The sequence below is a fragment of the Haliotis cracherodii genome, unplaced genomic scaffold (assembly GCF_022045235.1).
Source record: "Haliotis cracherodii isolate W230 unplaced genomic scaffold, xgHalCrac1.p SCAF_2, whole genome shotgun sequence".
Taxonomy (NCBI): Eukaryota; Metazoa; Mollusca; class Gastropoda; order Lepetellida; family Haliotidae; genus Haliotis; species Haliotis cracherodii.
Window position 1 is genome coordinate 79,079,320 of NW_027266275.1, and position 13,318 is coordinate 79,092,637.

Genomic DNA, 13,318 nt, shown 5'->3' on the forward strand with positions numbered 1-13,318 from the left:
GATTGATATCATAAGCATCGATCCACACAATTGGGATACGATGACATGGATCAACCAAGTCAGTGAGTCTGACCACCCGATGCCATTAGTCGCCTCTTACGACAGGCATATTTGTCTCTTGCCGCAAACATGGGTTGCTGAAGACCTTTTCTAACCCGTGACCTTCACACGTTGAAGGATGTGATGAGGTCTGCAGTATGGTTTGTGTGCCTATACTTTGGAACTTGTCTCCCCTCACAGGGACTGCAGTGGGAGCTGTCTGTGCACAATCCATCGGGGAGCCCGGCACACAGATGACCCTCAAAACCTTTCACTTCGCAGGGGTGGCATCCATGAGTATCCTCATTTTCTGTTCAAGATTTGAAACAGTTTAGGGTTAAAAAATATAAAAGAATAGGTTCTCAAGCAATGATTTTTGAAAATATAGTGCTCACAGGGGGTGTATTTTTGTTTTTTTATGTTGTGCAAACTAGTATGTAGGCAAGTAAACAGTTGTGTACAATCAACCTGGGAAAGGGTCTCCCCATAAAATTAATTCCTTGATGAATAAAATACTGGAATACAGTATTTGACTACCTTTGGGACTACCAGTGTGTGCATAATACACACATACAATGAGCTTTGATTTTATTTCACTACGCGAAGACATAACCCTGGGCACACAAGTAACAGTAACTGAACAGTATTCATGTCATAGTGCATAAACTTGTTGTGGGAAGAGAGCCCAAATTGGAGCAGGTCAGTCGTTTACGCTTTGTTGTAACCCAAGAACAAATGCTGTGAGGCCACAATTGGAGGGGTTCCACAGTTCAAACCTACAATCAGGTTAAGGGACACAACTCTGCACAGACACCTGTTGTTCCTTGTATAGCACACTGAGCCAACTAGGCCTTTCTGTTTTGACAAGTGAAATAGTGTTAGACCCAGTAAACAACTTGATGTGAATCAACATTTAATTTGTTTGTTTGATACTGCCCTCGATCATATCCCAGCTCTATGGCAGTGCCCTGTAAATAATAAAATTTCTGAATAAGTGATAGATATTTTGAGCAACAATCCACACCATTATGGTAAAATGACATGCAATCAACCAAGGTACAAAGCCTGGCCTCTCTATCTAGGCATAGGTGCTGGGGAACAGTTGTAACCAGGAATGCTCAGGGTTAAGGATAGGCCATAGCGATTGTTTATCCTGGTGGCCTATGTTTTGGAGGAAACCTTCTTTATTTTTACATCCTTCTAAATGTTACTGAAAGACCTTGAAATGAGTCCTTGACTGTATAAGACATCACACTCGGTGTGCCAAGGATCAAGGAGATCATCAACGCCTCCAAGACCATCAGCACCCCCATCATCAGCGCCATGCTGGAGGTCAGCGACAACGCAGAGTTTGCCAGGGTTGTCAAGGGCCGCATCGAGAAGACTGTGCTGGGAGAGGTGGGTAGACGTATAACAGGATAAGTGCTGGGAGAGATTGGTAGACTATAACAGGATAAGTGGAGAGAGAGATGGGTAGATATATAACAGGATAAGTGGTGGGAGAGGTGGGAAGACGTATAACAGGATAAGTGCTGGGAGAGATGGGTAGACGTATAACAGGATAAGTGCTGGGAGAGGTGGGTAGACGTATAACAGGATAAGTGGTGGGAGAGGTGGGTAGACGTATAACAGGATAAGTGCTGGGAGAGGTGGGTAGACGTATAACAGGATAAGTGGTGGGAGAGGTGGGTAGACGTATAACAGGATAAGTGGTGGGAGAGGTGGGTAGACGTATAACAGGATAAGTGCTGGGAGGGGTGGATAGACGTATGACAGGATAAGTGCTGGGAGAGGTGGGTAGACGTATAACAGGATAAGTGGTGGGAGAGGTGGGTAGACGTATAACAGGATAAGTGCTGGGAGAGGTGGGAAGACGTATAACAGGATAAGTGGTGGGAGAGGTGGGAAGACATGATAGGATAAGTGCTGGGAGGGGTGGATAGACGTATGACAGGATAAGTGCTGGGAGAGATGGGTAGACATATAACAGGATAAGTGCTGGGAGAGGTGGGTATACGTATAACAGGATAAGTGCTGGGAGAGGTGGGAAGACGTATAACAGGATAAGTGGTGGGAGAGGTGGGAAGACATGATAGGATAAGTGCTGGGAGGGGTGGATAGACGTATAACAGGATAAGTGCTGGGAGAGGTGGGTAGACGTATAACAGGATAAGTGGTGGGAGAGGTGGGTAGACGTATAACAGGATAAGTGCTGGGAGAGGTGGGAAGACGTATAACAGGATAAGTGGTGGGAGAGGTGGGTAGACGTATAACAGGATAAGTGGTGGGAGAGGTGGGTAGACGTATGACAGGATAAGTGCTGGGAGAGGTGGGAAGACGTATAACAGGATAAGTGCTGGGAGAGGTGGGAAGACGTATAACAGGATAAGTGGTGGGAGAGGTGGGAAGACATGACAGGATAAGTGCTGGGAGAGGTGGGAAGACGTATAACAGGATAAGTGGTGGGAGAGGTGGGTAGACGTATAACAGGATAAGTGGTGGGAGAGGTGGGAAGACATGACAGGATAAGTGCTGGGAGAGGTGGGAAGACATGACAGGATAAGTGCTGGGAGAGGTGGGTAGACGTATAACAGGACAAGTGCTGGGAGAGGTGGGAAGACATGACAGGATAAGTGCTGGGAGAGGTGGGTAGACGTATGACAAGAGAAGTGGTGGGAGAGGTGGGTAGACGTATGACAGGATAAGTGGTGGGAGAGGTGGGAAGACGTATAACAGGATAAGTGGTGGGAGAGGTGGGAAGACGTATAACAGGATAAGTGGTGGGAGAGGTGGGAAGACATGACAGGATAAGTGCTGGGAGAGGTGGGAAGACGTATAACAGGATAAGTGGTGGGAGAGGTGGGTAGACGTATAACAGGATAAGTGGTGGGAGAGGTGGGAAGACATGACAGGATAAGTGCTGGGAGAGGTGGGAAGACATGACAGGATAAGTGCTGGGAGAGGTGGGTAGACGTATAACAGGACAAGTGCTGGGAGAGGTGGGAAGACATGACAGGATAAGTGCTGGGAGAGGTGGGTAGACGTATGACAAGAGAAGTGGTGGGAGAGGTGGGTAGACGTATGACAGGATAAGTGGTGGGAGAGGTGGGAAGACATGACAGGATAAGTGCTGGGAGAGGTGGGTAGACGTATGACAAGAGAAGTGGTGGGAGAGGTGGGTAGACGTATGACAGGATAAGTGCTGGGAGAGGTGGGAAGACATGACAGGATAAGTGCTGGGAGAGGTGGGAAGACGTATAACAGGATAAGTGGTGGGAGAGGTGGGTAGACGTATAACAGGATAAGTGGTGGGAGAGGTGGGAAGACATGACAGGATAAGTGCTGGGAGAGGTGGGAAGACATGACAGGATAAGTGCTGGGAGAGGTGGGTAGACGTATAACAGGACAAGTGCTGGGAGAGGTGGGAAGACATGACAGGATAAGTGCTGGGAGAGGTGGGTAGACGTATGACAAGAGAAGTGGTGGGAGAGGTGGGTAGACGTATGACAGGATAAGTGGTGGGAGAGGTGGGTAGACGTATGACAGGATAAGTGCTGGGAGAGGTGGGTAGACGTATGACAAGAGAAGTGGTGGGAGAGGTGGGTAGACGTATGACAGGATAAGTGCTGGGAGAGGTGGGAAGACATGACAGGATAAGTGCTGGGAGAGGTGGGAAGACGTATAACAGGATAAGTGGTGGGAGAGGTGGGTAGACGTATAACAGGATAAGTGGTGGGAGAGGTGGGAAGACATGACAGGATAAGTGCTGGGAGAGGTGGGAAGACATGACAGGATAAGTGCTGGGAGAGGTGGGTAGACGTATAACAGGACAAGTGCTGGGAGAGGTGGGAAGACATGACAGGATAAGTGCTGGGAGAGGTGGGTAGACGTATGACAAGAGAAGTGGTGGGAGAGGTGGGTAGACGTATGACAGGATAAGTGGTGGGAGAGGTGGGAAGACATGACAGGATAAGTGCTGGGAGAGGTGGGTAGACGTATGACAAGAGAAGTGGTGGGAGAGGTGGGTAGACGTATGACAAGAGAAGTGGTGGGAGAGGTGGGAAGACATGACAGGATAAGTGCTGGGAGAGGTGGGTAGACGTATGACAAGAGAAGTGGTGGGAGAGGTGGGTAGACGTATGACAAGAGAAGTGGTGGGAGAGGTGGGTAGACGTATGACAAGAGAAGTGGTGGGAGAGGTGGGAAGACATGACAGGATAAGTGCTGGGAGAGGTGGGTAGACGTATGACAAGAGAAGTGGTGGGAGAGGTGGGAAGACATGACAGGATAAGTGCTGGGAGAGGTGGGTAGACGTATGACAAGAGAAGTGGTGGGAGAGGTGGGAAGACATGACAGGATAAGTGCTGGGAGAGGTGGGAAGACGTATGACAGGATAAGTGGTGGGAGAGGTGGGTAGATGTATAACACGATAAGTGTTGGGAGAGGTGGGTAGACGTATGACAAGAGAAGTGGTGGGAGAGGTGGGTAGACGTATAACACGATAAGTGTTGGGAGAGGTGGGTAGACGTATGACAAGAGAAGTGCTGGGAGAGGTGGGAAGACGTATGACAGGATAAGTGGTGGGAGAGGTGGGTAGACGTATGACACGATAAGTGTTGGGAGAGGTGGGTAGACGTATGACAAGAGAAGTGGTGGGAGACTTGGGTAGATGTATAACAGGATAAGTGCTAGGAGAGGTGGGTAGACGTATGACAGGATAAGTGCTGGGAGAGGTGGGTAGACGTGTGACAGGATCAGTGCTGGGAGAGGTGGGTAGACATGACAGGATTATTTCTGTCCTTGTTGGAATCTGCTACATTTATTAAGCTTGGTAATAACAATATCTTGTAACACTTTGTTAGGAACATAGAACTTACTGACATTTCTAAAAGTAAAGTGGTGAATGAGGCTGATGCTGCCTCACTGAATGTTCGTGTGTTTTGAGAGGGTCTCCTGTTTCAGGTATCGGAGTACATTGAGGAAGTATTTCTACCAGATGACTGTTTCATTCTCATCAAACTTGACATGGACAGAATCAAACTGCTCAAGGTAAGTCATCTCTTGTGTCCACTTGTTTTGTTTTCATCTTTAACAAGAATATATTTTCAATTTGACATTGATTAATTTCATTCCATGTGGCATGGAGGCTAAAGAGAAGTAAGATGTTGATGTGAAGGTGTTATCGCTTCAGTTGGAGGTGACCGCAGACAGTATCCGAGATTCGTTGACGAAATCCAAACTGGGCATCAAGTTCCCTGTAAGTATTTGCAGTGACTGTCAATTCAACAAATGTTTCTGGTTTTTTTTACATATGTTTAATATAGAACTGTATCAGTACCATGTAGATTGTTGCATAAGGTTGAAATTCATATATTTTTGCCTTTTTTCTCTTTCACCTGATCTGTAATAATGTCATTTAGAAGTGTTCATTCAATACTGATTTCATTTCAGTCATAGCTACCATGAACAATAAATGTGTCATTTTTACTCCAAGTGTCAATATACAATACCCCTGTGGGGTGAGAGGACAGGGGTGGCTCAGTCATCTTGCTCTGCAAATTGGTCTGCTTCAGACACGCAAGAAGCATATTATCATTGGAATGAATGCCAAACTCAGATTGATATAGCTAGGTTTGTCGACAACATACCTGTGCTTGTGGGTTTCATCAAAGCAGTAAACATTGAAAACATCAATCACCCTGGGGGTTCTTCCCATTAAGCTGCAGTGGTAAAACTGAAATACTGTTCAAAGTGGTGTAAACTCCCTCCCTCACTCACTTACTCCACTGGGAAAGTTCATGATATGGTTCTGCCAGCCAATGTTACTTTGATTTGTTCCAGGATGTCCACATCTACAACAGTGACCTGCTGTCGGTGTCCGCACACGAGACGTCCAAGTCATCCATGTACTATGTGCTGCAGAACCTCAAGAAACACCTGCCTCGTGTCATGATCAAGGTGAGACTGTGCTGGGTTCTGTCATCCCTGGCACTGCCTGGCGTCATGATCAGGGTGAGACACTGTGCTGGGTTCTGTCATCCCTGGCACTGCCTGGAGTCATGATCAAGGTGAGACTGTGCTGGGTTCTGTCATCCCTGGCTCTGCCTGGCGTCATGATCAAGGTGAGACACTGTGCTGGGTTCTGTCATCCCTGGCACTGCCTGGAGTCATGATCAAGGTGAGACTGTGCTGGGTTCTGTCATCCCTGGCTCTGCCTGGCGTCATGATCAGGGTGAGACACTGTGCTGGGTTCTGTCATCCCCGGCACTGCCTGGAGTCATGATCAAGGTGAGACACTGTGCTGGGTTCTGTCATCCCCGGCACTGCCTGGAGCCATGATCAAGGTGAGACTGTGCTGGGTTCTGTCATCCCTGGCGCTGCCTGGCGTCATGATCAAGGTGAGACTGTGCAGGGTTCTGTCATCCCTGGCACTGCCTGGTGTCATGATCAGGGTGAGACACTGTGCTGGGTTCTGTCATCCCTGGCACTGCCTGGAGTCATGATCAAGGTGAGACTGTGCTGGGTTCTGTCATCCCTGGCGCTGCCTGGCGTCATGATCAAGGTGAGACACTGTGCTGGGTTCTGTCATCCCTGGCACTGCCTGGAGTCATGATCAAGGTGAGACTGTGCTGGGTTCTGTCATCCCTGGCTCTGCCTGGTGTCATGATCAGGGTGAGACACTGTGCTGGGTTCTGTCATCCCTGGCACTGCCTGGAGTCATGATCAAGGTGAGACACTGTGCTGGGTTCTGTCATCCCCAGCACTGCCTGGAGCCATGATCAAGGTGAGACTGTGCTGGGTTCTGTCATCGCTGGCTCTGCCTGGCGTCATGATCAAGATGAGACTGTGCTGGGTTCTGTCTTCCCTGGCTCTGCCTGGCGTCATGATCAGGGTGAGACACTGTGCTGGGTTCTGTCATCCCTGGCTCTGCCTGGTGTCATGATCAAGGTGAGACACTGTGCAGGGTTCTGTCATCCCTGGCTCTGCTTGGCATCATGATCAAGGTGAGACACTGTGCAGGGTTCTGTCATCCCTGGCTCTGCCTGGCGTCATGATCAAGGTGAGACTGTGCTGGGTTCTGCCTTCCCTGGCTCTGCCTGGCGTCATGATCAAGGTGAGACTGTGCAGGGTTCTGTCATCCCTGGCACTGCCTGGCATCATGATCAAGGTGAGACTGTGCTGGGTTCTGTCATCCCTGGCTCTGCCTGGCGTCATGATCAAGGTGAGACTGTGCTGGGTTCTGTCTTCCCTGGCTCTGCCTGGCGTCATGATCAAGGTGAGACTGTGCTGGGTTCTGTCATCCCTGGCACTGCCTGGCGTCATGATCAGGGTGAGACACTGTGCTGGGTTCTGTCATCCCTGGCACTGCCTGGCGTCATGATCAAGGTGAGACTGTGCTGGGTTCTGTCATCCCTGGCTCTGCCTGGCGTCATGATCAAGGTGAGACACTGTGCAGGGTTCTGTCATCCCTGGGCCTGTCTGGCGTCATGATCAAGGTGAGACACTGTGCTGGGTTCTGTCATCCCTTGGCCTGTCTGGCGTCATGATCAAGGTGAGACACTGTGCTGGGTTCTGTCTTCCCTGGCACTGCCTGGCGCCATGATCAAGGTGAGACACTGTGCTGGGTTCTGTCATCCCTGGGCCTGTCTGGCGTCATGATCAAGGTGAGACACTGTGCTGGCTTCTGTCATCCCTGGCGCTGCCTGGAGTCATGATCAAGGTGAGACACTGTGCTGGCTTCTGTCATCCCTGGCGCTGCCTGGAGTCATGATCAAGGTGAGACTGTGCTGGGTTCTGTCATACCTGGCGCTGCCTGGAGTCATGATCAAGGTGAGACTGTGCTGGGTTCTGTCATCCCTGGCGCTGCCTGGCGTCATGATCAGGGTGAGACACTGTGCAGGGTTCTGTCATCCCTGGCGCTGCCTGGAGCCATGATCAAGGTGAGACACTGTGCAGGGTTCTGTCATCCCTGGCACTGTCTGGCGTCATGATCATGGTGAGACTGTGCAGGGTTCTATCATCCCTGGGACTGCCTAGCGTCATGATCAAGGTGAGACACTGTGCAGGTGTTGGTTACCATACAGATGTATCACATACTTGTGGGGTGGCCCAGTTGTCTAAGTCGCCACAATTCGCTGTGCAGAGTTGCGTCCTTTCGGCACGCCAGAAACCTATGATTGTGGGTTCGAATCCCGGTTCGCCCCGAATATGTTTTAAGGTTTGTCAGCACCATACCCGTGCTCGTGGGTTTCACCGAAGTGGTAAACATTTGAGACCTGCATCACTTCGGGTTTTCCTCCCACATTAAGCTGAGACGCCGCGATATAACTGGAATACTGTTAAACCCAACTCACTCACTCACAGATTTGAGACTTTGTGTAATGGTTTATATGATGGCCTGTGTTTCAGGGCATCCCCACGGTGACGCGTGCTGTGATACATATCGACGAGAAGTCCGACGCCCTCACGCTGCTGGTGGAGGGAGACAATTTGTTGGAGGTTATTGCCACACAAGGTGGGTACAGCAATTGGTCATCTCAGATATGTGTAGAAGTGGTAGGAGGCGGTGTCAGATCTGTCTGGGAGTGGTAGGAGGTGGTGTCAGATCTGTGTAGAAGTGGTAGGAGGTGGTGTCAGATCTGTGTAGAAGTGGTAGGAGGTGGTGTCAGATCTGTGTAGAAGTGGTAGGAGGTGGTGTCAGATCTGTGTGGTAGTGGTAGGAGGTGGTGTCAGATCTGTCTGGGAGTGGTAGGAGGTGGTGTCAGATCTGTCTGGGAGTGGTAGGAGGTGGTGTCAGATCTGTGTAGGAGTGGTAGGAGGTGGTGTCAGATCTGTGTAGAAGTGGTAGGAGGTGGTGTCAGATCTGTCTGGGAGTGGTAGGAGGTGGTGTCAGATCTGTCTGGGAGTGGTAGGAGGTGGTGTCAGATCTGTGTAGGAGTGGTAGGAGGTGGTGTCAGATCTGTGTAGAAGTGGTAGGAGGTGGTGTCAGATCTGTGTAGAAGTGGTAGGAGATGGTGTCAGATCTGTGTGGAAGTGGTAGGAGGTGGTGTCAGATCTGTGTAGAAGTGGTAGGAGGTGGTGTCAGATCTGTGTAGGAGTGGTAGGAGGTGGTGTCAGATCTGTGTGGGAGTGGTAGGAGGTGGTGTCAGATCTGTGTAGGAGTGGTAGGAGGTGGTGTCAGATCTGTGTAGGAGTGGTAGGAGGTGGTGTCAGATCTGTCTGGGAGTGGTAGGAGGTGGTGTCAGATCTGTGTAGAAGTGGTAGGAGGTGGTGTCAGATCTGTGTAGAAGTGGTAGGAGGTGGTGTCAGATCTGTGTAGAAGTAGGAGGTGGTGTCAGATCTGTGTGGTAGTGGTAGGAGGTGGTGTCAGATCTGTCTGGGAGTGGTAGGAGGTGGTGTCAGATCTGTCTGGGAGTGGTAGGAGGTGGTGTCAGATCTGTGTAGGAGTGGTAGGAGGTGGTGTCAGATCTGTGTAGAAGTGGTAGGAGGTGGTGTCAGATCTGTCTGGGAGTGGTAGGAGGTGGTGTCAGATCTGTCTGGGAGTGGTAGGAGGTGGTGTCAGATCTGTGTAGGAGTGGTAGGAGGTGGTGTCAGATCTGTGTAGAAGTGGTAGGAGGTGGTGTCAGATCTGTGTAGAAGTGGTAGGAGATGGTGTCAGATCTGTGTGGAAGTGGTAGGAGGTGGTGTCAGATCTGTGTAGAAGTGGTAGGAGGTGGTGTCAGATCTGTGTAGGAGTGGTAGGAGGTGGTGTCAGATCTGTGTGGGAGTGGTAGGAGGTGGTGTCAGATCTGTGTAGGAGTGGTAGGAGGTGGTGTCAGATCTGTGTAGGAGTGGTAGGAGGTGGTGTCAGATATGTGTAGAAGTGGTAGGAGGTGGTGTCAGATCTGTGTGGGAGTGGTAGGAGGTGGTGTCAGATCTGTGTAGAAGTGGTAGGAGGTGGTGTCAGATCTGTGTAGAAGTGGTAGGAGGTGGTGTCAGATCTGTGGGAGTGGTAGGAGGTGGTGTCAGATCTGTGTGGGAGTGGTAGGAGGTGGTGTCAGATCTGTGTAGGAGTGGTAGGAGGTGGTGTCAGATCTGTGTAGGAGTGGTAGGAGGTGGTGTCAGATCTGTGTAGGAGTGGTAGGAGGTGGTGTCAGATCTGTTTGGGAGTGGTAGGAGGTGGTGTCAGATCTGTGTGGGAGTGGTAGGAGGTGGTGTCAGATCTGTGTAGGAGTGGTAGGAGGTGGTGTCAGATCTGTGGGTTGATTTGAACAACATTTACTCACTCGACAATGATTGTCAGCGGTTTATGGCACTGAACGTGTACATGTGCAGAGTTGCCTCCCTTAGCTTCTGTGGCGTGCCTGCTGGTGTTTACAGTCCCAGATTCACTGTGATAATGTAATGTGAGCAATGTCTTCTTACCTGCGTCACTTTCCTCCAACACTGAGTTTACTTCACTGGTTTCATCCATCACTTTCATTCTTACAATTTGATTTCCACTGCACTGCAGTCATGATATGGCTGAAATACTGCTGATGTGACTTTGAATTTTAACTCACTCACTACACTGCTAGAGTTCCTGACTGCAAAATATGATGAATTGCTTTGTTTCAGGTGTGAAAGGTACAGCCACAACATCTAACAATACGTTTGAGGTGATGAAGACACTTGGGGTGGAGGCTGCTCGTACAACAATCATGAACGAGATCGTGTACACCATGGTCAACCATGGCATGAGCATCGACATCAGACATGTCATGTTACTGGCTGACCTTATGACCTTCAAGGTGAATTCCAGTGCATGTTTCCAAAAACTGTTGAGCAGTGGTTGACATGGCTTGTGTCACAGTTGTTCAAGCGCAGTAGATATTTTAAGGTGTTATTATGATGTCATGCAGTTTAAGGAATGGTTTAATATTCAGGACTAAGATTCTTGAACAAATAGAAAGAAGGGAATTTTGATTATAGTGTTTCGTTACAAAGACAAGTTCGGGAATGCATTTTTGGGGAATGAACTAATGTTTTTTATGTTAAAAAAAAACAAAACCAATTTTCAGCATATTACCCTAGAATTCTCAAAATATGAAAGTTTAAAATGTTTAATGTTTTCTGGAATATGATTATTTTCAAGGGAGAAGTTCTTGGAATCACCAGATTTGGGCTGGCCAAGATGAAAGACAGTGTGTTGATGCTGGCGTCTGTAAGTATGACAGTTGTGTGATATCTCATCATCAAATCAGTGTGTAGAGTCAGCACTTTCACCGGCTCACTGCATGGTGTAGACTGGCATATAGCCTTGAAATCTTTTATTACACAATAAATTTGTCTCTTTTAATTTTGTTTTTCTAATGCTGATTGCTGGACTAGCCTGTTTTTATCATCTTGACTGGGTTTGATTGTCTGATGGATGCCCAGGATGACATCGTATTTAGTTTTGTGGAACATCATGATGATGTGAAATGTTTTCCACTCTGTCAATATGACACTTGTGGAGGCTAACAGATTAATGAACAGTATGACTGCTTCGCGATCTGGTGGATAGAGTGTCTGCTGGGAGAGCAGTGTGTTGGTGGCAAAAACATTACAATATGGTACTTGTTGTTTCCCTGTCTAGTGGTTGGCACTAAGGAGATGGAACAAGGATTGGTACAAGCAGCCACAAACACGCACGTTGCTGTATGTGCGATAATCTTGAACGTTAAACGCCGTTTCACCTTACCTATGAACAATCGCTGTGTTTGTTGTGACAGCCCTGACAGAACACGTTCTTTGTTTCAGTTTGAGAAGACTGCCGACCATCTGTTTGACGCGGCGTACTATGGACAGACAGACTCCATCAATGGTGCGTCTGGGATACACATGACCCATTTGTCTTTTTACAAATAATACTTCAATATCAACAGAATAAAGAATTTCAAGTGCATTTTCATGCTGGAATATGGCTGGAATATTGCTGAGAGTGACGTAAAACCATGCCTGCTCGCTCGCTCACTCACTCACTCACTCACTCACTCACGGCAGGGTGTTTTGATACTTGATGATCCCCTTTGAAAATTTAATACATTGCCTTCCAGATTTATACATTGTATACATTAGTTAACACATGAGCTGATATATAAACATTTATCATCCAAATCAGTCATCCTAGGAGATATCACTTGTGTGATGATGAAATTGTATCACTATGCACTGCAGACTTGTAGTGACATCACTGGTCTCTCTGCCTCTGTAGCTGGTTAGCTGTATCTTTTACATTCAAACACTGACAAAGTTGAAAAAAACATTTTGGATGATTATTAGAATCTCACCTGATTATGATGATGAAATTTATGACGTTTAAGCCACAGAGTTTACGACGTTTTCGATTCATGTTGATATATTTGCTGTGGAAAGATATACGGGTGAGATTCTCAGTGTCTCACTTTGCATCCCTTTGGAGTTTTGTCTGAAGAACTCGGCTTCTTCCATTTTTTTTGTGTGTGTAATATATGTGTTTGTATTTCAGGTGTGAGTGAGTGCATTATCATGGGAATCCCGATGACAATAGGCACTGGCCTCTTCAAGCTGCTCTACAGATATCCTTTTTGAAACTCACATGATAAAGTTTTGTGCAGGACATGCTCATCATAACACATCCAATGAAATGGCCTCACGTAGGTTCTGCGCTCTCTCTTAAAGCAGCATCTCCTGGTGATAGGGCAACTATTGTTGTTCCTGTATATTGATTTCCTGGTGATACAGCAACACGTGAATATTGTAAGTTGATACTGTGCATCTTCTTGTGAAATCTCCGCGGAAACGCGGAAAATCGCGTTTTTTAAAACAGTTGTCCTCGGAAAAAAATCATCTTCCTCGTAAAAAATTAATACAAAATTATAAAAAAAACCACTCCGTCGCGGATTGTCCTGTTTTCGATCAGAGCTCTCACCAGCATAGGTTTTCGGACATCATACGTTTTCTATCACGAATACTTGCACTATGAATGTTTCTTCAGCGTCCAAAACCCCATGTCATGGGGATATATGTTGTATTAATGTCTTATGTTTGCAATGGAGTTTTGTTTTTTTCATCAAAAGGTAAGTACAAGGTAAGTTTTTTTCAATATGCTTCAACATGGGGAAAGGGTCAGACATTGCACGCTTGTGACAGTTGTCCTTGTGTCTGGGGGATGGGGGTTGAAGTTTATGGCAATATTGCTCCCTGACCTGGCGGGTAGCAAGGTGCGCGTAAGTTACGCCCGATTTTTTAAAAGTACTGATTTAACTTCGAAATTTTGCTGTATCTGCCATCTTGTTTA

General features: G+C 47.8%; 1 protein-coding gene across 1 annotated transcript in view; it reads left to right on the forward strand.

The window, feature by feature from the left end:
• Nucleotides 1–13,318, forward strand: part of LOC139469680 (DNA-directed RNA polymerase III subunit RPC1-like) — a 42,505-nt gene that overhangs the window by 27,907 nt on the left and 1,280 nt on the right. Inside the window, exons 27-36 of the mRNA XM_071251921.1 lie at nucleotides 241–336; nucleotides 1,286–1,437; nucleotides 5,002–5,088; nucleotides 5,231–5,296; nucleotides 5,881–5,997; nucleotides 8,449–8,554; nucleotides 10,636–10,808; nucleotides 11,153–11,221; nucleotides 11,800–11,863; nucleotides 12,527–12,596. Coding sequence (XP_071108022.1) covers nucleotides 241–336; nucleotides 1,286–1,437; nucleotides 5,002–5,088; nucleotides 5,231–5,296; nucleotides 5,881–5,997; nucleotides 8,449–8,554; nucleotides 10,636–10,808; nucleotides 11,153–11,221; nucleotides 11,800–11,863; nucleotides 12,527–12,596 — 1,000 coding nt within the window. The remainder of the gene's footprint in view (nucleotides 1–240; nucleotides 337–1,285; nucleotides 1,438–5,001; nucleotides 5,089–5,230; nucleotides 5,297–5,880; nucleotides 5,998–8,448; nucleotides 8,555–10,635; nucleotides 10,809–11,152; nucleotides 11,222–11,799; nucleotides 11,864–12,526; nucleotides 12,597–13,318) is intronic.